At 41.9% G+C, this 25,833-nt stretch overlaps 1 protein-coding gene across 1 annotated transcript in view; it reads left to right on the forward strand.

Moving 5' to 3' along the window:
- The window catches only part of ZMYND8 (zinc finger MYND-type containing 8), a 135,730-nt gene that overhangs the window by 72,458 nt on the left and 37,439 nt on the right, over nucleotides 1-25,833 (forward strand). Inside the window, exon 12 of the mRNA XM_007938335.2 lies at nucleotides 22,543-22,683. Coding sequence (XP_007936526.1) covers nucleotides 22,543-22,683 — 141 coding nt within the window. The remainder of the gene's footprint in view (nucleotides 1-22,542; nucleotides 22,684-25,833) is intronic.

The following is a 25,833-nucleotide window of genomic DNA, read 5'->3' on the forward strand; positions in this document are numbered from 1 at the left end:
ACTGTTTTTTCTTTTCTAAGAATTCATTTAAATTGAAAAATAATTTCTTCTATCAAAATCATCCGATTATTATAACACTCAAGGATTAAAGAAACACACGGGATCAAAACAGTGCTGTTCCTCCTCCCCAGAGCAATTCCACTCCTTAAAGATGCCCCATTTAACAATTGGGTTGCAGTTCTGAGACTTGGTTTAGCAGAGTGGTTAAGAATAAGGAAGTGGGAAGCCCATCCTGGTCTGCCTCTCTGTTGTGTGGCTTTGAGGAAGGTATTTAACCCACTTTATGCCTTAGTTTCCTGATCTGTAACAGGAGGACAGTAATCAGACCTATCTGTAAGGTTCTTGTAAGGATTAAATGAATCATTATACAAGAGGGCTTCCAACAGTGCTTGATGTCAGAAGTGACTATTATATTATTTCTCATGGTGTCTACTTGGATTGGGGAGGTGGTACCAATGGGGAGCCCTGGCTGAGTGTAAGGAAAGTAACAGTGACTTAAATTGAATTTTTTTTTTTAACCCAAACATAATTTGGTTGCATGTTAAATTACATATTTGAAAATGTTCTTTTGCTTCTATAAGGAAAGAAAGGAGACCTGGTTGCACAATGGTTAAACGCTCAGCTGCAAACCAAAAGGTCAGTGGTTTGAACCTACCAGCCAGCCATTCTGCAGACAAAGATGTGGCAGTCTGCTTCCGTAAAGATGACAACTTTGGAAAGCCTCTGAGGCAATTCTGCTCTGTCCTATAAGGTCACTCACTATGAGTCAGAGTGGACTCGATGGCAGTGGGTTATGCAGAAATAGGTTTACTCTCATTGTTCTTGAAACATAGGGCCTTCATAGTTGTTCTTTGTTTTTTAACCTTTGAGAGACATGGGCACAGAGAAGCTTGCACAATAAGAAAGGACAGGCGTGAGGAAGAGGGGCAGCCAGCCTCAGGCTCTGGGCTGGGGAGACAGCCGAGAGAGGTGGGCACTGGGGATCCAGGGGCACGTGTCCCATCGCAGGGGCACCCGTCATGGCTGCCATGTGGGAACATGCACTTAATAGTTTCAGGTCTTATTCTTTCTTCCAGAGAAATGGGTAATCTGGATTTTTATGTGAAGTCTCTGATTATTAAATGTCTTCTCAGAATGTCAGGCTGTTTTGCAGGATGAATAAATAAAAGCTCATCGCCAGGTTGGATGACTAGCTTTAGACTTCCAGACAGACCATTAACCTTGGATGGCCTTTGAGGTTTCAGTTCCTCCCTCCCTCCCTTCTTGCGTCTTTTCCTCCCTCTTTCCCTCCTTTTTTTCTTCTTTCTCCCTCTGCCTCTTCCTACCCGACTTCTTTCCTTTCTTCCAGTTTATATCAGCTCTTCATGGGATCATAGATACTGCAGGAAGATATATCAATGGGGACATAGTCAATTGATATCTCAAAAAATTCCATACGTTTTGGTTGTGTTGTTGGTTTGGTTATTGTCAACCAGTGCTTCTAGCTGCTCCCAAGATGGCCCTGGGTGGGCCCTAGAGACTTGGTTAAGTATAAGTGGCTTTTGATCTTTCAGAATAAAGGCCTGAACCTCTTTCTCCAATTCTGATTCATAGCTAGGTGGTTGGTTCTGGATACTCACATTTGAGTGTTAAAACTCCATTCTAGGATTGACATGATTTATGTTGACATAGTTTCAGTGAAAGCTTTCTCTTGCTCCCTTGTTTTCTGCCCAGAATTTAAAAGGTTTCTTTTTATTTCATCATCCGATCCTGTTTTAGCCAGCTTGACAGAACATGGTGCATAATCACAGACTCCTCACTGAGCTCAGCCTGTTGGTTCCCGCACAGAGCACGCTGTTGAGGGAATGTTTATGAACGACAGACATCTCATAACTCACTGCTGTCGGAACTTTCATCGCCATGATTTTTGCTGTGTTCTAGTACCAGCTATTTTATGACATGCTTAAATATTCGATCTTCAACTTAGCTCCATCTTAAACAATAAAATTGCTTCTATTTTTTCCTAATATACATGAAATTAATATAAGTAGTACATTAAAACACGGTCTGTGAACCACTATTGGTTCTCCTGTCCCATATTTCAGAAAACATTGTTTTATAGCAATATGAGCACATGACTAATGTATTTAATTGAGCTTCTCTATTACCCCTGGAGTTACAAAGGGAGAGGGAGAAATGGCATCAGAATTCGTGAGAAAATTCCTTACTGCTTTTGAGTGGCTTTTTATATAATAGGTTAGTGGATCCCTTATTTCAGTGAATTTGAAAAGTCATTTTGTTAGTCATGAGTTAGACAGCTGTGCAGTAGAAATGCAAGAGAGGTGAACTTCAAAATCAATTTGATTTTGTGGATTGTTTCTTTTTCTGTAGGGGCTTAGATAGTAAATAGTTTAGGCTTTGTGGTTCTCTATTCAACTATTCATTGTTACTCTCCTAGCTCAAAAGTAGCTATAGATAATATGTAAACAAAGGCTGGCCCTTCAAACCCACCAGCCACTCCTCCGAAGGAAGGTTGGGCAATCCTACTTCTGTAGTGATACTGCCTCGGAAACCCAAGGAGGGGTCGCTGTGAGTCGGGGCCGACTCGACGGCACATAACAACAACAACAACAACAATGTTCTAATAAAACTTTATTGATAGACGCTGAAATGCAAATTTCATATAATTAGCACATTTCATGAACATTGTTTCTTCGTTAGATTTTTTTTTTTCAGCCACTTAGAAATGTTAGGAACCATTCTTCTTCACTTGCAGGCCCTGTAAGAGACAAAACTCTTCGAGACTACCTCCCCATTTTACAGAAAGTAAGTTGAGGGCCCTGCTGGGAGTGGGTGAGGAAGGTGCCTGGGTTCTCCAGCCAGATCCTGACTCTAGGCCTGTTTCCCTTTCACTGCACCCTCCTGCCCTCTGCTGTTAAATTGATGTTAACATTTGCCGGAGGGAGTAACACTGCCTTCACTATGTTTGCCAACCACTCCCCACCCCCCCAGGGAGATATTTTCCTAAGCACCACGGTGCCAATTTTTTATTTTTACACGCTGTATTTTTTTTTTTTTTTAAATGCATATTGAAATGCCCCATAATCAGGGATAATATGCTAAAGATGAGACTAATTTTTTCCACGATTGTGTTGAAAAGATTGCCATTTGATGGAAAAACCACGTAAATCGTTTAAGCAGTGAACATTTCCTAACCAGCAGCATGAAGCTACACATTGAAGTATGCAGGCTATTAACATAAAACTTTAACGAGTGTTGAGAAACCTTCCTTTTGTTTGGGGTGGAGGTGCCTCCAAGCCAAACATTCATAAGTCTTAGAACTGGATTTAGCTCTCAGAAGTACTGTGCTTGGCCAGGAGCCTTCACTCATGGGGTCCTGGAATCCTGCTGCCTTAATGGCCAAAGTGGTTTATATTCTCAGTCATTTCTGGTTTCTCCTCTAGATTGGCCTCCTGGCCAGAGTTGATGCCTCTGCCAATACTTGGTTGTGGGATTCTGATTTAAGTCATTAATATGTATTAATGCAGAGGCTTTCCCCACCCTCTGAGTTAATGGTCTTCTGACCTTGTATCTCCATTATGAGTTACTGTTTAGGGAGAAGAAAAACATTTTTCATACGCTCCTTTATCACTGTGAAATCAATACCTATTTGTCATAATACAGTTGTTAACTATGAAAACTGAAGTCACAGATAATCCCACCTCCCATAGGTTATATGGTTAACCCTTAGACAGTATTTCTAGCACTTTTTTCCTGTTTTGGTTTATAAATCATACTCAAGTTAAAAGTCATACTTGCAGGCATCAGGTGCTATGGAAATGAGTGAGGAAGTGGGCCCGTGTTCTAAGAAAAATTACTTTCCAGAAATGAGATGAGCCGTCTGTGACGTAACCATAGGGAGTGGTGGGACTGAGGTGAACCAAAGCAGAAATTTGCCCCTCTTTGTAGCCTACTACACACAAAGATGATTGTGTGTGCGTTGTGGCATGTGTGTGTACACGCATGTGTGTGCACATCCCCAAATAATACTTGCTTTTCTGATAACATGATGTGGTCTGATAATTGCACCCTGTTGCTGTTGTTAGGTGCCAACAAGTTGGCCCCGACTCATAGCGACACTGCATACAATGGAAGGAAACATTGCCCGACACTCTGCCATCCTCACAGTTGTCGCTCTGTTAAACCCATCGTAGCCGCTGTGTCAGCCCATTTCATTGAGGGTCTTCCTTTTTTTTTTTTTTTTGCTGATCTCCTTCTTCACCAAGCGTGATGTCCTCCTCCAGAGACTGGTTCCCCCTGATAATATGTCCAAAGTATGTGAGATACGAAGTCTCACCATCCTCGCGTTGTATTGCAAATAGTTAACGAGCTCAGCTGCTAACCGAAAGGTTAGTGGTTCAGATCTTCCCAGAGATACTTTAGAAGAAAGGCTTACAATCTCCTGAAAAATCAGCTCTTAAAGACTGAGGAACACGGTTCCTTTCCAATCCGTGTGGGGTCTCTGTGTGTCCAGATCGACTTAGGGACTGTGTTTGCTTGTTTTTGAATTTCCTGACAAAAAGTACTGCTTATAACCCAGCCAGAAAACCCCAAACTTAGAGTATACTGAATACTATACTGCCATTGACTTGACTCTGACTCATCACAACGGCCATCAGGTTTCCAAGGCTGTAAATCTTCATGGAAGCAGATCACCTCATCTTTCTTATGCGGAACAGCTTGTGGGTTTGAACCACTGATCTGTTTTTCGTTAGCAGCCAAATGTCTTAACCACTGCACCACCAGAGCTCCTTTGTAACCCACAAAGGAGGTCATAACCTGTTGCAATAGACATGCCTACTTCAACCCCACGTTTCAATTAGAGTTTTTCAGCCTTGGCATTGTCGATACTACGAGCCAGAGAATCTTTTCTTGTAGGGGGCTTTCATGTCCCTTGTAGGCTATTCAGCAGCTTGTCTGGCGTCTGCCCATTGGATGCCCCCTTTCTTGTGACCATCAAAAATGTCTCTAGGCATTGCCAAACCATATCCTGGGTGTAGGATCACCTCCAGTTTAGAACCCTTGGTTTAGATGATGGAACCCACAGTTCCAGAGCTCTAATTGAGGTAAAAGTCACATAAGATAACGTTAAGTATTGTAAAGTACACAGTTGAATGTCATTTAGCATATCCTAAAGGGGACTGGGGGAGCTCTGGTAGCATAGTGGCTAAGACACTTGCCTGCTAACCAGATGGCTGGTGGTTCAAACCCACCAGCCACTCCTCGGAAGGAAGGTTGGGCAATCCTACTTCCGTAGTGATACTGCCTCGGAAACCCAAGGAGGGGTCGCTATGAGTCGGGGCGACTCGATGGCACATAACAACAACAACAACAACAAAAGGGGACTGGTAGGAGCTCTGGTAGCATAGTGCCTAAAGCACTTGACTGCTCACCAGAAGGCTGGCGGTTCAAACCCACCAGCCACTCCTCGGAAGGAAGGTTGGGCAATCCTACTTCCGTAGTGATACTGCCTCGGAAACCCAAGGAGGGGTCGCTATGAGTCGGGGCCGACTCGACGGCAAACAACAACAACAACAACAAAGGGGACTGATAGCCTTTGCCTCCTCCTGGTTCTTGCCAAGAGGGAAGGTGGGCTCAGTGTTGCCAGATTTCTCATTTTACAAGACATGTCTGAAGTCTGTATTCCTTTACATAAGGACTCCAACTCTTACATACTGGCCCAAATTAAAAACAAATCTCCATGCTGCATGAAATGCATCTATGAACGGCTTGGTTCATGGATCACCTGTTTGCAGTGCCTGATGATGGTTAAATTATTATTACTGTTTTTTAAACTTGATTGTGTATTGTGACTAGTTTTCCATGTTAGTAAATAACCCTTTGACATACCACTTAGGTGGACACCTCCATCACTCTTCGAACGCTTTTCGTCCCATCACGGGCCATGCGTGCTGCCCTGCTGTGTAGCTCCTCTGTGCGTGGTGCCATCAGGAGTCATACAAAGCAGCGGCCCTCTGAACATACAGATTGTTTCCAAGGTTTTATAAGGAGAGGGAAATTAATATGAATCATTAACCCCCTCACCCGCTCCTCGCTCCTCGGCCAGAGTGCTGGAGCATGTGGGAGTGAAGGGATATTTTTTTCTCATTTGATTCCAAGACTTGTGTTTCTCGGAGTGAGGTGCGCATGGCACAGGTTGTTAGGATTTTGGAAATGTAGGTAATAAATGATGTGCTTTAGCCCACGTTTGTGAATTGTACATCAAAGTACAAAATCTGATTAAGTTATTTGTGACTTCAAAGGCAATTAGTTCTTTCTTTGGGCAGGATTTATGGCTTTGTGAAAGGATTGGCATGCATTTCAGTTTAACTGAATTGAGAGTTTCCAAATGTCTTTTTGCTTTTGCAAATGTCTAGAGTGATTTAGAGCAGAGTTTCCCAATCTCAACTCTATTGACATTTTGGGTCAGATTATTCCTTGCTGGGGCTCGGTCCTGTGCATCACAGGCTGTTTAGTACCATCCCTGGCCTCTACCCACTCGCTGCCAATACAGCCCTCTTCCCCTTGTGACAGCAAAAATGCCTCCAAATATTGCCATACTGCCAGATATCCCCTGGAGGGGCAGAGTCCCCATTCCTCCACTTGAGAACCATGGATTTAAAGTGCCATGGTTTTGAATTTTAGTAAAACTCTGCTTGCCTAACCCTCCTCTTTAAAATCCTTCAATATTTGTGTTTAGTTTTGTATCATTTTTTTTTCTACCAAATACAAAATACTCCTTTCAAATTTTTTAATTATTATAGAATAAATAGCATTTAATTTTACTCCACGAGGTTGACACCTAGTAAGAATTGGGTGTTCTTTCAGATCTTAAATGTGTATAATTACATCAATAAAAATGAAAAAAAAACATACTAACTAGACTTTTATAGTTTATAGAACTTTGTTTCTTGTCATACAGTATTGCAGAAGAAGAATGTTCGTTGCACCCGTATTTCTGGGGTTTTTTTTTAAATCTTTAAGTAAGTTTATATGCTTCTAATTGTTAGTAGCTCCATGGATGGTGTATGAGTTTAGAACGGAACTGGTGGCAGTAAGGGAGTGGCTGAAGTTTGGAAAACTATTTTTGGAGGAAAAACATGGATTCATTGAAGTAATACAAAGGCAAATATTGTAAACAGATCCATTGACTTGTTTATTTTTATTTTTTTTATTTTTCTGATGACAGTGTACACAGCCAAAGATACAGCATGTCAATAATTTCTACATGTGTGGTTCAGTGACACTGGTTACATTCTTCATGTTGTGGTACCATCCTCACTATCCTGTTACACACTATTCCATCACTATCTCCTTAAAATCACTGCCCACTAAGCTTCCCAACCAGCTTTTTGAGTTGTTGCTGTCAATATGCTCTCGTACAAATTTCAAAAGAGCCCAGTGTTCAAAGTAGATGTATTTTACTAAACAAAAATAAGCTATTTTGGGTCAAAGAAGACTTCAGGGAATAATTTTGGTTTAAGGTTTAGAGTTTAAAGATTATCTAAGGACAATAGTTTTCAGGGGATCATCCAGTCTCATTGGCTCCAGGAAGTTATAGATTCCACTGAGAATTTGAAAATCTGTTCCGTACTTTCCTCCCTTTTGATAAGAATGGTTTTATAGAATCTTTGATCAAAACATTCAGTAATGGTGAGGCTGGTAGAATTTTGAGGAGCATAATAGAGAAAGCCAAAATTGCTGTGAGCAGACTGTTAGTAGAAATGTGGACTTGAGGGTTGCTTCCAGAGAGCACTCAAAGGAACTGAAGATTTTATTCACAGAAACTAGAAGAAGGGAGATCTTTGTTATATTTTGGCAGAAAGCTTAGAACGATTGTCTCCCACAGTTGTGTGAAAAGCAGAATGTGTAAAAAGTGAATCGATTATAAGGCTAAGGCGATTTCCAAACGTTGCAAAACATCGCAGTGCTGCCTGATTTCTTCTACTAGTTACAGAAAAATGTGCGAGGAGATAAATTGAGGGAAAAAATAGCTTCAGAAACTTAAGAATCAGGACTTGATGATCTTGAAAATTCTCAACCTGTTCTGATTCCAAAGCAAGGCATTAGGCTGCTAACCAGAAGGTCAGCGGTTCAAACCCCCCAGCTGCTTCGCAGGAAGAAGATAAGACGATCTACTTCCATAAAGATTGACAGCCTTGGAAATGCAATAGGGGTTGCTGTGAGTCAGAATCAACTCAACCTTAGTGGGTTCTGATGTCAAAAGATGCTAAAATTAAGAAATGTCTCCTAAGCACAAGGTTTAGGTGATAAGCACTGGTCTAGAGAAGAAGCAGAGGGTATAACCCTACAATTTTTGGTTAAAGCCTCACAAAGATCAAAGTATCATTGCAGTCACACAGAGGGCCCTTTCAGGAGATTATGGGTGTGCCTCACAGAACCTCAATGACACCTCAGGGCCTCTGGGAGCTGAAGGTGGAGAAGGACTTAGTTCAGAAAGATCTGTGGGTGTGGCTTTTGCCTGGTGGAGTTGATTTGTTTTCTTCATGTAAATTATATACTCATGTATGTGTACTAAATCCATGTATGTTTTTAATTTTGTAGCCCCACACGATAGAGGCAGTTTGGCCAGCCTAACTTTTTTTTTTTTTTAAATTGAGGTGAAAGTTACAAAACATAAAATTAACCATTTTGAAGTGTAAAGTTCAGTGACGTCTAGTTCATTCACAATTTTATGCAACTACTTCCTCTGTCTAATCCCAGAACATTTCAATCAACCCAACAGGATAGCATTTTAGATGTTGCTCCTGGTGGCCATGTGCAAAGCCAAAATAAAAGCTCTCGAGAACATCTCCACGAGACGTCACTGGGCTCACAGAAATATGGATTCTCTCTCCCTTCAGTAACATTTTCCCTCCAAAAAAAAAAAAAAAAAAAACCCAGGAAGAAATGCAAAGAGGGGCAGAATGACCCATAATCTACATTTATTGTTGTTGTGTGCCATACAGTGATCCCGTGTGACAGAGTAGAGCTGCCCCATGGGATTTCCTAGGCTGCAATCTAGAGGGGCTGTAATCTACATGGGAGAAGCTCTGGTGCTGTGGTGCCTAAGGCATTTGACTGCTAACCAGAAGGCTGCCAGTTCAAATCCATTAGCCACTTCTCAGAAGGAAGATTGGCCTATCTACTTCCACAGTGATACCACTTTGGAAACCCAAGGAGGGGTCGCTGTGAGTCGGAGGTGACTCGCTGAGATCTGGCAGTGAGTTTGGTTTTTGGTTTAATTTACACGGGAACACATTGCCTGGTCTTTCTCTTGTAGAGCCACTGGGTGGCTCAGATTGCCAACCTTCCAATTAGTAGCCAAGTGCTTAACCATTGCACAACCAGGTCTCCTTGAACACTTCTGGTTGACCTTATTTTAAGATGGGAGTAGCATATGCTCGTGATTAAAATGAAAATGGGGCGGGGGAAGCCATACTATAACAAAAGCTGCTCTTGTCCTTCCACTCTGGGCTCATTTTTCTCTAATTTACTGCTATTGACAGTTTATAGAATATGATTTTAGAAAACAATATATATTGGTGCACTTAAATAAGTGTATGTGTTTTTGAAAAATAGTTGCACATATGGGGGCATTCTATACACAATTGATTATACTTTTCTTTTTTCACGTGTATTTTTTTGTGGAGGCCCTTCTGCATCAGATCATCTAGAAGAAAACTTCATCCTTTTTAAGGATTGCAAGATATTTATACCAGAATCTATGTAGCCAGTCTCCAGTCAGTTGTCCTTTATAAGCCATCTCCTATCAAGAGGCTGTCATTGAGACAGAACAAGAGCATACTACATGGTTTAAAATCAGGAGAGGGTGTATGTCAGGATTGTGTCCTTTTGCCATACTTACTCAATCTGAGAAGCTGATTGAATATGTTAATATGAAGAAGAATGTGGCATCAGGATTGGAGGAAGGCTCTTTAACAACCTGAGATACACATATAACACAACCTTGCTTGCTGAAAGTGAAGATGACTTGACTCACTTACTGATGAAGGTCAAAGACTGCAGTGTTCAGTATGGATTACACTTCAACATAAAATGAAAATCCTCACAACTGGACCAATAAGCATTATCATGATAAATGGAGAAAAGATTGAAGTTGTCAAGGATTTCATTTTACTTGGATCCACAGTCAACACCCATGGAAGCAGCAGTCAAGAAATCACATGTATTACATTGTACAAATCTGCTGTAAAGGACTTTTCTGAAGTGTTAAGAGCAAAGATGTCACTTTGAAAACGATAAGGTGCGCCTAACCCAACCCATTGTATTTTCAGTAACCTCATATGTACGTGAAAGCTGGACAATGAATCAGGAAGACCGAAGAAGAGTTGATGCCTTTGAATTAGGGTGTTAACAAAGAATACTGAAAGTACCATGGACTGCCAGAAGAACTAACAGATCTCTCCTGGAAGAAGTAAAGCCAGAATGCTTCTTGGAAACGAGAATGGCCAGACTTCATCTCACCTACTTTGGTCATGTTGTCAGAAGGGACCATTCCCTGGAGAGGGATATCATGCTTGGTAAAGTGGAGGGTCAGCCAACAGGGGGAGGACCCTCAGCAAGATGGATTGACACAGTGGCTGCAGCGATGGGCTCAGGTGTAGCCAGGATTGTGAGGCTGGCACAGGAATGGGCAGCGTTTCGTTCTGTTGTACACAGGGTCGCTATGAGTCGGGCTGACGACAGCACCTAACAACGACAATTGTTTTGCTATTATATAATACTATTGTGGCAAACACTCTTGTACATACTGTATCCTGAGGCACTTTTACAAGTTATAGCCATGGGGTATAAAACTTGCGGGGTGTGTGTTTTATGCATTTCAACTTTGGATAATATCACCTGTGCTCTACTGAGGTATTTTATGGTTTATATTAGTGTTCCTCTTTCTTTATCCGCCAGCAACCCTAGAAGTTAATTTGGGAAACATGTTACCATGAAGATATAAAGGAAATGAGTTAATTTGGGAAACATGTTACCATGAAGATATAAAGGAAATGTATGTATCTATATATCTGTAGGTATATAGCATTTGTTATGTTGAGCCAAGTGATCATGTTTATTGACCATTTGTTGATTATATTTAAAATTTAAACAAAAAATCAGAATATGTTAATTGTCTGTGCTTATACTTACTAACAAAAGGAACTTTATGTGTTTGTGAAATTAAAGGCTTGTTACAGTTTTTTCCCCTATGAGTTATGAATATACACAGCTGACCCTCAAACAACATGGGTTTGAACCGTGCAGATCCACTTAAAAGTGGATTTTTTTCAGTGAAAGACAGATTGACATAAGATAGTCTGGCAGGAGGGTTCCAGTTATTCAAGACTGCTTTTGACTTCTTCTACGACATGAACCATTCTGTGGTTTGAGGACTGAAACCAAAGCAAACCATGGAAGGATTGGTATGGCATAGAAACATTTTTAGAGAAATGAAGTACTAAAAAAGTCACACAGAAATTAATGGTGTAATTCCTTAAAGTTGTGAGGAGTTTGCCTGCCTCTCCTGCCTCCTCTTCTTCCTCCTCCTCGGCCTTCTCAGTGTGAAGATGACAAGGATGAAGGACCTTTATGATGATCCGCTTCCACTTAATGACAGTAAATCATCATCATGCCATCCAGTTCATGACCTTACCTCTTGTGTGTGTGTACTAGCGTCTGTGTGTGAAGGTCTAACAACTGTGGCAAGAATTGTGTGTGTCCACTGTTACTGGTGAGGCTTCTGGTCAACAGTAGGCTATCGATAATTAAGTATCTGAGGAGTCAAAAGGTATACGTGGATTTTCAATTGAGCGAGGGATTGGCGCCCTAACCACTGTGTTGTTCAAGGGTCAGCTGTATTGCATTTGTTTATGTTGAGCTCAGTGGTCATGTTTCCTGACCACTTATTGCCTATATTTACAATTTTAAAGTAGAACGTGTTTCTTAAAGCTCAGTGCTTACGTTTATTAACAAGGAGCTGTGTCTATGAAATTAAAGCTTTGTTGTTCTAGTTATTTTTTTCCTATGACTCATGAATATATGAACACACACAGTAAAAATGACTCTTGCTAAAATTTCCCAAAGGACCGTCGACCTTTGGGTGCTAGACTGCTTGCCAGTTTCTCCTTTTTGCTTTTGTAACTTGACCCCTCAGGCAGGAGACTGTGGACTCACTTCATTGAGTTCTGTGTGCGACAGTGTCTCTGTGTGTTGTCTTTTTTGTTCCAGTTACCCTTTGGAGTTAGGGATCCTTGTGAAAATGCCCTGTGTGTCTCAAGTAGTGTTTTAGATCTTATGAAAACCTTTCTTGCTAGACTTAAAGTTTCCTTAAGAGAATATAATTCAAAAAGTCTTCGTCTTTAATCTTTTTTTTTTTCTTTTTATTGTGATTTGGGTGAAAGTTTACAGCACAAATACACTTCTATATAGCATTTCACATACATTTTGTCTCATGACATTGACCACAATTTACCACAATGCAACATTTCCCCTCCCACTTCCTCCCAACAGTCACCTCTTCCCTGTGTCCATCCCTCCGTGCACTCTTGCCCCCTAGGCTTTCTCCCTGTGCATGAGCAGCCCTTCTTTCTCGCATGCTCGTTCTCTCCAAGGAGTGTACCTACTTCAGGTAAATGTTCAACTCATATGCCTGTCCATTGTTTGGCTGGAAGCCACAGGCGTGCATTTAATTCCAGACCTGAAGGACAGCTAGGGGCCATAGTCTCAGTGGTTCCACCAGGCTCCATCAGGCCAGCAAACCTGGTCCCCCTCCCCCCACTTTTTTTTTCCCAAATGATTTTGAGTTTTGTTCCACATTGTTCTCCCTGTCTATCCAGGATCTCCTACATAGATCCTCTTCCAAGTGGTTGACAGTAGTAGCCAGACACCATCTAGTTCTTCTGGTCTCATAGTCATATATGCTCAGATCGGATGGTGTACCAGTCACTAGGACTAATTGTTTCCATGAATTTTTGGTTTTCTTCATTTTTCTTGGCTCTGGACGAGGAGAGACCCATTGTTGCATCTAGATGGCAGCTTGTAAGCTTTTAAGATCCTGGTCGCTACTCGCCACAGTAGGAGGTGGAACAATGTTTTGTGTAGTATGTTATGCCAATTGAGCTTGATGTCCTCTGCAACTGTGGTCCCGAGCCCAAAGGTTCAATTACTCTGTCCCTCTGGGTAGCTGGCTATGACCAAGCCGTGACTACAACCTTGCCCCTTGTCAGCTCCATTATACACCTGGGAATTCAGATCATACCCATAAAGTTATAGGACCACTGTCTGCCAACCCTATACATGGTCTTGGGTGCACTCCCCACTTCTTAGACATAGCTAATAGTTCAGCTTGTCCACTTATCTATCCACCCATATACCCCTGTTTGCCTTCACTGACCACGTCGTACTATATGTGCAAAAGGGTTCATCTTTGTTGTCTGTATTTCCCACGTCCCTCTGGATGTCTTTCTCTTCCTCAATGCCACTATATTGATCACTCATTTGGTACATTGCCTTTCTCTTCACCCAAATCAAAACTTATCTCTGTCTGTCTAACTGTATTCTCTACCTTTCCCTCCCACACCTGGGAAAATGTCCTTCCATAGATAAATATTTCCTTGACTTTTACAATAACGGACTAATATGGTATTTGTCCTTTTGTGATTGACTTATTTCACTCAGTATAATGTCCTCCAAGTTCATCCACATTGTGCGATGTTTTGCAGATTCTACATTGTTCTATAGGGTTGCATAGTATTCACATTGTGTGTGTATACCATAATTTGGATATCTATTCCTCAGTTCATGGACACCTAGGTTATTTCCATCTTTTGGCTATTGTAAATAGTGCTGCGATGAACATGGGTGTGCATATGTCTGTTCTTGTCATGGCTCTCACTTTTTTAGGATATATACCTAGCTATGGAACGTAGTGCCTAAGGCACTTGACTGCTAACCAGAAGGCTGGCGGTTCAAACCCACCAGCCACTCTTCGGAAGGAAGGTTGGGCAATCTACTTCTGTAGTGATACCGCCTCGGAAACCCAAGGAGGGGTTGCTGTGAGTCGGGTCTGACTCGATGGCACATAACAACAACAATAACAATGGAATAACTGGGTCAAATGGTATTTCTAGTTCCAGTTTTCGAAGAAATCACCATACTGCTTTCCATAATAGTTGTACTATTTTAAAGTCCCACCAGCAGTGTATGAGAGACTGGGTAAGAGAAGAAATAAAAATTGAAATTCAAAAATTCCTTGAATCAAATGAGAATGAAAACACAACATACCAAAATTTTTGGGACACAGCAAAAGCAGTGATCAGAGGCCAATTTATAGCAATAAATACACATATCAAAAAAGAAGAAAGAGCCAAAATCAACACTTTAAACCAACATCTCCAACAGTTAGAAAAAGAAAGCAAGAAAAGCCCACAGTCACTAGAAGAAAGGAAATAATAAAGATTAGAGCAGAAATCAATGAAACAGAAAATAGAAAGAAGGACAATAGAAAAAATCAGTAGGACCAGAAGTTGGTTTTTTGAAGAGATCAGTAAAGTTGATAAACCACTGGCAAATTTAACAGGAAAAGAGGGAGAGAATACAAATAACATGGATAAGAAACGAGTGACATCACAACAGAACCAACTGAAATAAAAAGGATAATATCAGGATACTATGAAGAACTGTACTCCAACAAATTTGAAAATCTGGAAGAAATGGACAGATTTCTAGAAATACCATTTACCTAAACTAACACAGACTGATGTGGAAAAGTTTAATCTTTTTTTTTAAATGTATTTTATTGAAATATAATTTATGTACAGTGAAATACACAAAACTAAAGTGACATGGGTCAATGCTTTTTTTTTTTTTTTTAAATTTTTCAGTGTTCCCTTTCCTCCCCTCCCACCCCTGGCAACCAACAAAGAAAGTTTCCCTCCATAGATAAACCTTTCCTTGACCCTCCACAACAGCGATCTAATACTATATTTGTCCTCCTATGATGGATTTATTTCACTGAGCGTAATGTCCTCCAAGTTCATCCATATTATGTGGTATTTTGCAGACTCTACATTATTCTTTAGTGTTGCATAGCATTCCAGTATGTGTATGTACCATAGTTTGGTCATCCACTCTTCCGCTATAAATCTTAGAGATAAGTCCCTTGCCAGATATGTAATTATCGGCAAATATGAATTTGTTGCTGTCATTTTTGTTATGTGCTTTTTGTGGTGTTGATTTCTTTGTTCCATATAATTTTCTATGCTGAGCTCATTTTGTTTATGAATTTTATTATCACTTCCTTCATTGCTATTGTTTTAGTATTTGCTGAATATTTTGCTGGACCTCTTTCTTGGTGTGAAGGTTTATCATTTTTCTTTGAGGGTACCCTGTGATTTATAGTTTTCTTCCCAAGTTTAGAATAGTCTGTTCTATCTTGTAGTTGTCTTGACTTCCCTACCATCTAAAAGTTTTGTAATGACACAGTTTTTTCCCTCTTTTTGGTTTGTAATTGTCCTCATTTGTCATTTGATGTCTCTGGTTCCCTGTTTACAATTTTTTAGGCTTGTTTGCTTTGGATACTTCCAAAGCTGGGTTGGTTTCTGGGTTATATCATCATGTGTGTTAATGCTCAGTTGTTGTTGGTTGTTCTTGCTTCTCTGTCCAGAGGGCTCCCTTTAGCATCTCTTGTAAGGTTGGTCTGGTTTTAACAAATTCCCTTAATTTCTGCTTGTCTTGAAATGTCCTAATTGCACCATCATTTTAGAGGGACAGTTTTGCTGGGTACATAATTTTTGGCTGGAAATTTTTCTCTTTGAAGGTTTTATATATACCATCCAGTTGTCTTCTTGTCTGCCTGGTTTCTGCCGAGAAATCCAAGCTTAGTCTTATTGGTTGCCCCTTATACGTAACTTTTCGTTTTTCCTGTGCTGCTCTCATGATTCTTTCTTTGTCTTTGGTGTTGGTAAGTTTGGTGATGATATGTCTGGATAATTTCTTTTGGAGTCTATCCTGTTTGGGGTTCGTTGGACTTCCTGAATGGATATATTCTCATCTTTTATCATACCCGAAAAAATCTCTTCCAACTAATCTTTGACAATTTTCTCTGTGGTTTTATTTGTCTCTTCCTGTTCTGGAATTCTGATTACACATAGGTTATTCCTTTTGATGGTATCCCACATGATCCTTAGGCTTTCTTCATTTTGTTTTGAAATTTTTTCTGATTTACCCTTACCAAAGAAGTGTTCAGGTATTTGCCTTCAGTCTCCCTAATTCTGTCTTCCATTGATTCAATTCTGCTCCTTTGCCCATTCAATGTCTTACTTATTTCTGAAAATTTAGTATTAATCTTCTGGATTTCTGTGTGTAGATTTTGTATCATTACTAATTTTTCATTAATTTTGTCATTTTGTTCTTGTATTATCTTTTGAAATTGTTCTAGGGTTTTCTCTGTGTTTTCCTTGATTTGTCTCTCAATTCGTTGAAGATACCTAAATATAATTCTTTTGAATTCCTTTTCAGTTCTTTAATCTTCATGGGAAATACATTATGGGGATATTTTGAGCCACTGCAAATTCCTTTTGGAAGAATTAAGAACATACATGAAGGAATTTCTAAGATTCCTAGTAGTAAAGATTTCCATTTGTAGTATTTAATCTTTTAAAATGCCTTTATCTTTATTATTGTCTCTTCGTGTAAGAGGCAGTTTAGTTCTACTTGTTGTTTCCGTACCAGTGGTGGTGGTGGTTGTTATGTGCCATCTAGTTGGACCTGACTCATAGCGACCCCTCCTTGGGTTTCCGAGGCAGTATCACTACGGAAGTAGATTGCCCCATCTTCCTTCCGAGGAGTGGCTGGTGGGTTTGAACCGCCAGCCTTCTGGTTAGCAGTCAAGTGCCTTAGGCACTATGCTACCAGAGCTCCCACCATTGGTAGTGATAGTAATGTTATTGTTAGCTGTGATCACATTGACTGAGACACAAGGCAACCTTCTGTACCACAGAATGGGACATTGCCTAGATTTCATTTGTTGCACTTAAGGTTGCATGCCCTCGTCCTTCATTATGGCTGTTGTGCCAACCCATCTCTCCGAGGGTCTTTCTTGCCCTTGCCGCCCTCTGCTTCACCAAATATGATGTCATCCTCCAACGATTGATCCCTCCTGATGACATGTCTGAAGCAAATGGATTAGACAGTGTTTTGTTACGATTCGTAAGACAGTCTACTTATGAAAAAATTGGTCAGTGCAAACTTTATGAATAGGGGTGGAACACTGTCTGATACAGTGCTGGAAGATGAGCCCATCCGGTTGGAAGGCACTCAGATATGACTGAGTAAGAGATGTATCCTCAAAGTAGAGTTGACCTTAATGATGTGGATGGAGTAGAGCTTTTGGGACTTTAATTTGTTGATGTGGCACACCCAAAATTAAAAGAAATAGCTGCAAACATCCATTAATGATCAGAATTTGGAATGTTGAAGTATGAGTCTAGGAAAATTGGAAGTTGTCAAAAATGAAATGGAATGCATAAAGATCTATATCCTAGATGTTAGTAAGCTGAAATGAACTGGTATTGCATTCATTTGTCAAAAAGAATATTTCAAGATCTGTCCTGATGTACACAACACTGTCAGTGATAGGATAATATCCATATCCCCATAAGGAAGATCAGTTAATACAACTCTTGATCAAATCTACGCACCAGCCACTAATGCCAGAGATGAAGAAATTGAAGATTTTTACCGACTTTTGAAATCTGAAATTGATTAAACATGCAATTAAGATGCGTTGATGATTACTGATGATAAGTATCTGAAAATTAGAAATGAAGAAGGATCATTAATTGGAAAATATGGCCTTGGTGATAGGAATGACATGGGAGCTCACATGATAGAATTTTGCAAGACTGACAACTTATTCATTGGAAATAATTTTTTTCAACCACATAAATAGTGACTATATGCATGAAACTTGCTGGATAAAACACACAGAAATGAAATCTGGCTACATCTGTGGAAAGAAATGATGGAGATGCTTCAGTATCATCCATCAGAACAAACCCAGGAGACGACTGTGGAAAGACCGTAAACTGCTCATAGCAGGTTTAGGTTGAAGCCGAAGAAAATTGAAACAAGTCCACAAGAGCCAGATGATGACCTTGAGTATGTTGTACCTGAATTTAGAGGCATCCGAAGAACAGATTTGACTCATTGAACACTAATGACCAAAGACCAGACAAGTTGTGGGGTGACATCAAGCCCATTATGTGAAGAAACCTAAACCAAAACCCAAACTCAACTGCCATTGTGTCCGTTCTGACTCATAGCAGCCCTCATTCAGTTTCCAAGACTGTAAATCTTTATGGCAGCAGACTGCTTCATCTTTCTTCCGCAGAGCAGCTGCTGAGTTTGAACAGCCAGTCCTTTGGTTAGCAGCCAAATGCCTTAACCACTACACCACTAGAGCTCTTTGAAGAAAGCTAAAGGTCATTAAAAAGACAGGAAAGAAAGAAAAGACTAAATGAGTGTTGGAAGAGATTCTGAAATTTGCTCTTGAATGGAGAGTAGAAGAGCTGAACAGAAGATTTCAAAGGGTGGCTTGAGAAGAAAGAATAAAGCATTAAAATGAAATGTGCTAAGACCTGGCATTATAAGACCCAAACGGGAGACATGTTTGGCATTTCTCATGCTTATAAAACAGAAGAGAAAATCATGCCTTGAGTTGCAATATTGACCAATACTATGGGGAGAATATTGAACAGCACTGGGAGCTTCAAAAGAAGAGGGGAGGAATTCAAAGAATCATGTACCAAAAGGTACTGGTACCATTTATTAACAGTACCAGTGATACTAGTCAATAATTTCCACATTCTCTTGGATCACCTTTCTTTGGAATGGGCACAAATACAGATCTCTTCAAGTGCCTTGGCCAGGTGGCTGTCGTCCAGATATCTTGGCATAGACATGAGATCACTTCCATTGTTAAAACATCTCAGTTCGTGTTCTGTCAGTTCCTGGATCCTTGTTTTTCACCAGTGCCGTCAGTGCAGCTTGGACTTCTTCCTTCAGTACTGTTCTGGTTACTGAGTGCCACTCTGAGAAGAATATACCACAAATGGGATGGCCTTAACAAACAGGAGTTTATTCTCTTACAGTTTGGAGGCTTTAAGTCTGAGTTCAGAGTGCCAGGCTCTAGGGGCTGGGTGAAAGGCCTTTGGCCTTGAGCTTTAGCTCTGCCTCTTGTTTCTGGCCCACTGAAACTGGAGGGATCTCTTCACTCAGGCAACTTCTGGCTGCTGAGGCTGACAAACCCAACGTCGACAAATAAAATGGCACAGTCCTGATGTTACCAAAACACATGGCAGGCCATTGATTCAAGTCCATTGTAAGCCCCCAGGTCAGCAGAGCATGGCAGGCTGCTGAACAACGACACAGCTACATGCAGGGTCCAAGTGTGCCATAAACAAGCTACTATCCCCAAAGGTTTTTCTTATATACAGGAAGAAGACCACATCTCAAAGGCTGTTTGTGGTAGATCCCACCATGGAGGTGATTGCCAGTCTTATCATGGGGAATAACTACCATCAGCTGCCCAGCCACTCAACCAGGCCCAGCCAAGTTGACACACAGACTGAACTACCAAAAATACTATTAATTTTTGATCATATGCTACCTCCTGGGAGATGTACCTAACCCAAGCCTTAACCACTATTTAACGGGTTTTTAGCTCTCATATGTGAGAGCTGGACAATGAATAAGGAAGACTGAAGAAGAGTTGATGCTTTTGAGTGGTGGTGTTGGCAAAAAATGCTAAAAGTACCGTGGACTGCTGAAAGAACTAACAAATCTGTCCTGGAAGAAGTGCAGCCAGAATGGTCCTTGGAAGCGAGAATGGCCAGACTTTGTCTCACTTACTTAGGTCATGTTGTCAGAAGGGATCATTCTTTGGAGAAGGATGCCATAGTTGGTAAAGTGGAGGGTCAACGAAAGAAGGGAAGGCCCTCAACAAGGTGCATTGACATGGTGGCTGCAGCAGTGGGCTCAGGCATCGTAGGGATCTTGAGGCTGGCGCAGGACCGGGCAGTGTTTGGTTCTGTTGGACATGGGTTGCTATGAGTCGGAGACAACGTGCCGGCACATAAACAACAACATGCTACCTTCTAAAATGTTTATTTTTCAATATTTTAATGGATGTCAGGTAAGGGAAGTACAGAGCCTCAGATAACTTGCCCAGGGTTACACAGCAGTCCAACTGCAAAGTTAGCACTTAAACCCAGGATGTCTGGCCCTTAAGTCTTTGCTTGAATCCGGGCCTCTCTATGTCTAAACATACATAAAGAGTAAACCAAACCTATTGTCAGTGAGTAAATTTTGACTTGTAGCAACCCTGTAGGATGGAGAAGAACTGCCTCATAGGGTTTCTAAGACTAAATCTTACAGAAGACAACTGCCTTTTTTCCTCAGAGCAGCTGGTGGGTTTGAACTCCACTGACCTTTTGGTTAGTAGCTGAGTGGTTAAGCACTTTGCTACCATGTCTCCTTTTGTATTAGTTTCTTAGGGCTGCTGCAACAAACTGTCACAAACTGGGAAGCTTAACACAATAGAAATATATTCTCTCACGGTTCTGGGGCCATCTGATCAGGTTGGTTTGTCCTGGGGACTCTGAGGGCGAATCTGTCCCCTAACTCTCTCAGCTATTGGTGTTTGCTGGAGTCCTTGGCTCATAGAGGCTTCACCTCAGTCTCTGTCTCCATCTTCATGTGTTTTCTGTGTCTCTCTTTCCACTTTTCCCTCTTCTTATAAAGGACACCAGTCATACTAAGTTGAGAGCCCATTCTAATTCAGTATCACTCAACCATATTACATCTGCAAAGGTCCATTTGCAAATAAGGTCATGTTCTGGTGCCTAGTACCTTAGGCATTGACTGCTAACTGGAAGGCTGATGGTTCAAACCCACCAGCCACCACTCACAAAGAAGACTGGATGATCTGCTTCAGTAGAGGTAGCACCTTAGAAACCCAAGGAGGAGTCTCTATGAGTCTAATTGACTCAACGGCAGTGAGTTTTCTTTTTCTTTTTTTTTCCCCTTAAATTCCTAAGATGGATAGGAATTCTTGGGGGACACAAACTTTTCAACCCAGTACACCCACTGTATTTCAAATATTGGCAAATCTTGGCATGGCCCTCAAACTAACCCATGTTTATTGACTGGGTGCGCTGGTGTACAAGTTTTAACTATTAAATCCTCACTCTTGAGGATCCCAAGTCAACAGGTGACAGCACTGAGGCATTTGTCCACCACAGTGTTAGGGCACTTTAGAAGTCTCAGGTGTGGGGTCAAGATTCCTGTCTTCTTGGTCAGCCTCAGAAATCCTGATTTCTAACCCTTTGTGGTGAACTGCTTTCTCTTAACAACCAGATCACCTCAGAGTAGGTGTTGCTCACCTGAGAAGCATTAGCCATTTTGTTCCTAGTCAGCTGTTTTCACGTGTTAATTTTCAGGAATTAACAAGAAAGTCCTGTTAATGCGGAGCTGTGAGGGCGAGGGTGCACAGGGTCTGCCGGAGGCCCTCATGGGCTCATGCTAATGCTACATTTTGTTATGATGCATGGTTTGGTTTTCTGCACTCCCTTCTCACACCTAAGTGAAAGGAGGCCGAAGAAAACTAAACCAAACCTACTGCCGGCAAGTCTTTTCCGACTCAGAGCAATCCTACAGGACAGAGTAGAACTACCCCATCGGGTTTCCAAGGCTTTTGTCTTTCTCTCGCACAGTGGCTGCTGGGTTTCAATATCTGATCTTTCCGTTAGCAGCTGAGCACTTTACCACTGGGCCGCCAGGGCTCCTGAAGGCTGAGGAGGTGAGTTTGGAGAGATTTTTTAAAAGCCTCGGGCATAATTATAACTCCTTTTCCTTCTGTAAGAATTTGAAAGGAACAAGGAGGGAGAGTGCCCACTTCTCCATCTACTGCTGAGTTGGCTTCGTTCAACACTGAACAACAAGAAACGCCGGGCCTTTGAAATGGGAAGCTGGGGATTTCCCGGGGGGGATCAAGTTGGTTACAAGCAGGTGCAAGTGGCTGGTGTGAGCTGGCCCCTGCCTCTTCCCGCAAACGGATGAGATGCCTTTTGGAAGGCTGGCTCCCTGTCTGGGCATCTGGACTGTGGTGGGGCTGTTGAACTGCTCATTCACATTTATACCATGAAAGGGCCAAACCAATCTCAGAGGCAGCTTAGCCGATTTGTCTTAGAGCTTTATGTTTGCCAGAATAACTGAAGAGGTCTTCTTCCTTTGTTGCGTTAACGGTTTAACATTGGATTAAAGCCTTTTGCTTAAAATAAATGTTGCACCCTCCCCTCCCTACCCCCATGGTGCTGTCTCGGCTTTGTGCAAATCACATATAGTTCCCTAACTCCTCCACTCTCCCCCTACCCTACACCTGAAAGTTTTGTTTGTTTGTTTCTAAATCTTTTTAACAGTTGCATATTTTTCCAGCTTCACCAGCCTCGACCAAGACGGGCCAAGCCGGGAGTTTATCTGGTAGCCCGAAACCTTTCTCTCCCCAAGCCTCAACGCCGGTCATGCCCAAAGCAGACAAAACCTGCACCACTGGGAGCATCCTGAACCTTAACCTTGGTCAGTCGGAATTTTTGGAAGTATCTTTCTGTGGTAACTACAAATATTTTCGCAAGTTGTGATATCTTATTTTTGGGGGGAGTGGTTCTTGAACTTTGAACTCTTTGTGCAAAAAAGTTTAGAGTCCAGTGGGGGAGGGTGAGGAGAGATCAGGAATAGGAACAAGTAAGGGATTTCCTGGGGCTCACTGGCATGAGGTGGTTTATTTAGGCCGGTGTTTGCAACCTTCATCGCCCTTGACTGCATTAATCCAGTTCTCATGTATGTGAATGTATGCAGGCATGCCTCATTTTATTTCACGCTTTTTGCAGATTGAAGGTTTGTGGCAACCCTGCCTTGAGTAAGTCTGTCGGTGCCGTTTTTCTAATAGCATGTGCTCACTTTGTGTCTGTCCCATTTTGGTCATTCTCAACAATATTTAAACTTTTTCGTAATGTAGCACACTATAATAGACTACAGGGTAGTGTAAACATATGTTTTTATATGCAAAGAGAAACCAGAAAATTCATGTGACTCGCTTTATTGCAGTATTTGCTTTATTTACAGTGTCTCTGAGGTCTGCGTGTATAATGCATATACAGGATGGAAACAAGTTTTCATGGATCAATATTTTCCTTCCTGTGTGCAGCCTACTCTGATATACTGTTCCTCCCCACCCCAAACAAACAATGTTTTGAAAACGTTATAAATAAATATGGGCCAATGTGTTATATTCAAGTTCTTTTTGTTCACTTCTTCAGTTCTTTTTTTTTTTTTCAAATAGTGCTTTAGGTGCACATTTACGAGCAGAGTTTGTTTTACATGCAGCATTTCATGTACATTTGGTTTGATTCCCCAGTTACCATCCCCAGCCCTAACCCACTCTCCTCCCCCCCTGCCCAGTAATTCCCCCACCTCCGTGCCTTCATAGTTATGCACTCCTTTGGTCAGGCTTTTCCTCCGCGTGAATGTTGCCCCTCTGGTGCCCCATGGCTGATTGTTCCAAGGGATGTATCTCTGTACACTATGTGAGTGTATTGCCCTGGGTTGAGTGGTCTGCGTGTACATCTTATTTACTGTTGTGCTGAGAGCCAGTCCTTGGGAGTGAGTTTTATCCCAGGCCCAATGTATATCCCGCAGCCATAGTATTGGGGGGGTCCCACCAGACTTCTTCCAACCAGTAATTCTTGTCATTATTGTGTTTTTGGATTTTGTTCCATGTTTCTCCTTCAATCTATCCGGATCTCCAGTTTTGATCCTTTCCTGAGTGGGTAGCTAGGCACCATCTAGTTCTTCTGGTCTTGAGGTCCATCATGTCCTAGGGCTGATTGTTTCCAAATGCCCATTGTTTTCTTCCTTGCTTCTGACCATAGGAGACCATTTAGCTGTATCTTAGATGGCTGCTGGAAAGCTTTTAAGACCCCTGTGGTTACTCACCAATGTATGATACATTGTTTTCTTAATTGTCTCCTTTTTTTTTTTTTTTTTTTAGTGCTGGACTTCAGCCCCTGCATTATTATTATTTTAACCTATTGGGTTTTAGTTTAAAAAGTAGTGCCTGAGGCCAAAGTCTCCAGCAAAAATTGGTTCTGGAAATGTTAAGTAACCAAGTATGCAGTTATTATTTGAAGATTCACCCCATGACCCCCAATTGCTGTTGAGCATCTGTCATGTGCTGTGTCCTGTTCTAGGCGTGGGCGGCTGTAGAGTGGTGAGCAGCTCATGTAAGGCCCTTGCTGGTCTCGAGCTTGGGTTCTAGAGAGGGCGAGACAGTGATCTTAGTTAATAACCTAGGCATTCACTCGGTGATGGAAGCTGTTGGGGGCAAAAGGTGTTGCCGTCATATTGGGACAGTGAAGGGCAGGATGGGGTGAAGGCCATGAGTCATGGGAATCGTGAGGACCTCTTTGAGGATGGGACATTTGAGCTGAGATTTACATGGTTTTGAAAAACCAGCCATGGCAGTGTCTGGAGGAAGATCATCCTAGAAGAAAGGATCAAGAGTTTGAAAGGTTCTAGAGTAAGAACTAAGTTGGTGTGTAGTGAGTTGGAGGGAGAGGGCTTGGAGATGGTGTCAGCAAGAGTAGGGGCCCTGCAGATCCTGTTTCAGAGGAGTTTGAGTACAGGGGATGTGAACTCACTAAATAGAACCACCATGCTGGCTGTCATGCTGAGAATATAGTCTGCGTCAGTGGTTATTAACAGGCGATGGTTTTGCCCTCAGGACATTTGTCAATGTCTGCAGACATTTGTCTTAAGCATAACTGGGGTTGGGGGTTACAACTGGCATCTAGTTGATTGAGGCCAGGGATGCTGCTAACTCATTCTCCAGGACTCAGGACAGTCCCCCACTACAAAGAATTATCTGGTCCCAAACATCAGGGTTGAGAAACCCTGCTCTGTATAGACTTGGAAGAAGTACAGCTGGAGTGCTCCCTAGAATCAAGGATGGGGAGACTTCGTTATTATGTTATTAGGAGGGCTGGTCCTTAGAGAGGCTGTCATGCTTGGTAAAGTAGCGGGTCGGTGACAAAGAGGAAGACCCTCACAGAGATGCTTAGACACAGTGGGTGCAAGCATAGCTACGATTGTGGGGGTGGTGCAGGACCAGGCGGTGTTTTGTTCTGTTGTACATGGGTTGCTGTGAGTCAGAACCGACTTGATGGCACCCAACAACAATAACAGCATATGGAGTTGGGGTGAGAAGGGGAGAAGTGGGAAGAGCCGTTGGGATACTGTTGGGATAATTCAGGTGCAAGCCGAGGGTGGCCCAGACCTGGTGGTAACTGGGCTGTGGATAGAAGTGGTTGGCTTCTGGCTAGCCTTTGAAGGTGGAGCCAGCAGGATTTGCTGGGGATTGGATGTGGGCTGTTGAGAGAAAGCAAGGAGCCAGGGATAACGCCAGGGCTTTGTGGCTTTAGTTACTGGACAGTGGTTGTGCCAGTAATTGTGCAGGCAGATCTGTGTGTGGCAGATGTGGGAGGGAGTCAGGAGGCCAGGTTAGAGTCTATAAGTTTGAGATGCCTGGTAGACCCTAGGTCTACCTACCAGAGAAGTTGGAGGCATGAGCCAGGGTGCCTGCGGCCAGATAGCAGCAGGAGGTCAGTTCTGTGCATCTTGATTATACATGAGATTTGGTTTAGAGGGGTAGTTCTCAGTGGGAGTGTCTGT

This window comes from Orycteropus afer, unplaced genomic scaffold (genome assembly GCF_000298275.1).
Source record: "Orycteropus afer afer isolate SDZICR_OR568_19922 unplaced genomic scaffold, OryAfe1.0 scaffold00049, whole genome shotgun sequence".
Lineage (NCBI taxonomy): Eukaryota > Metazoa > Chordata > Mammalia > Tubulidentata > Orycteropodidae > Orycteropus > Orycteropus afer.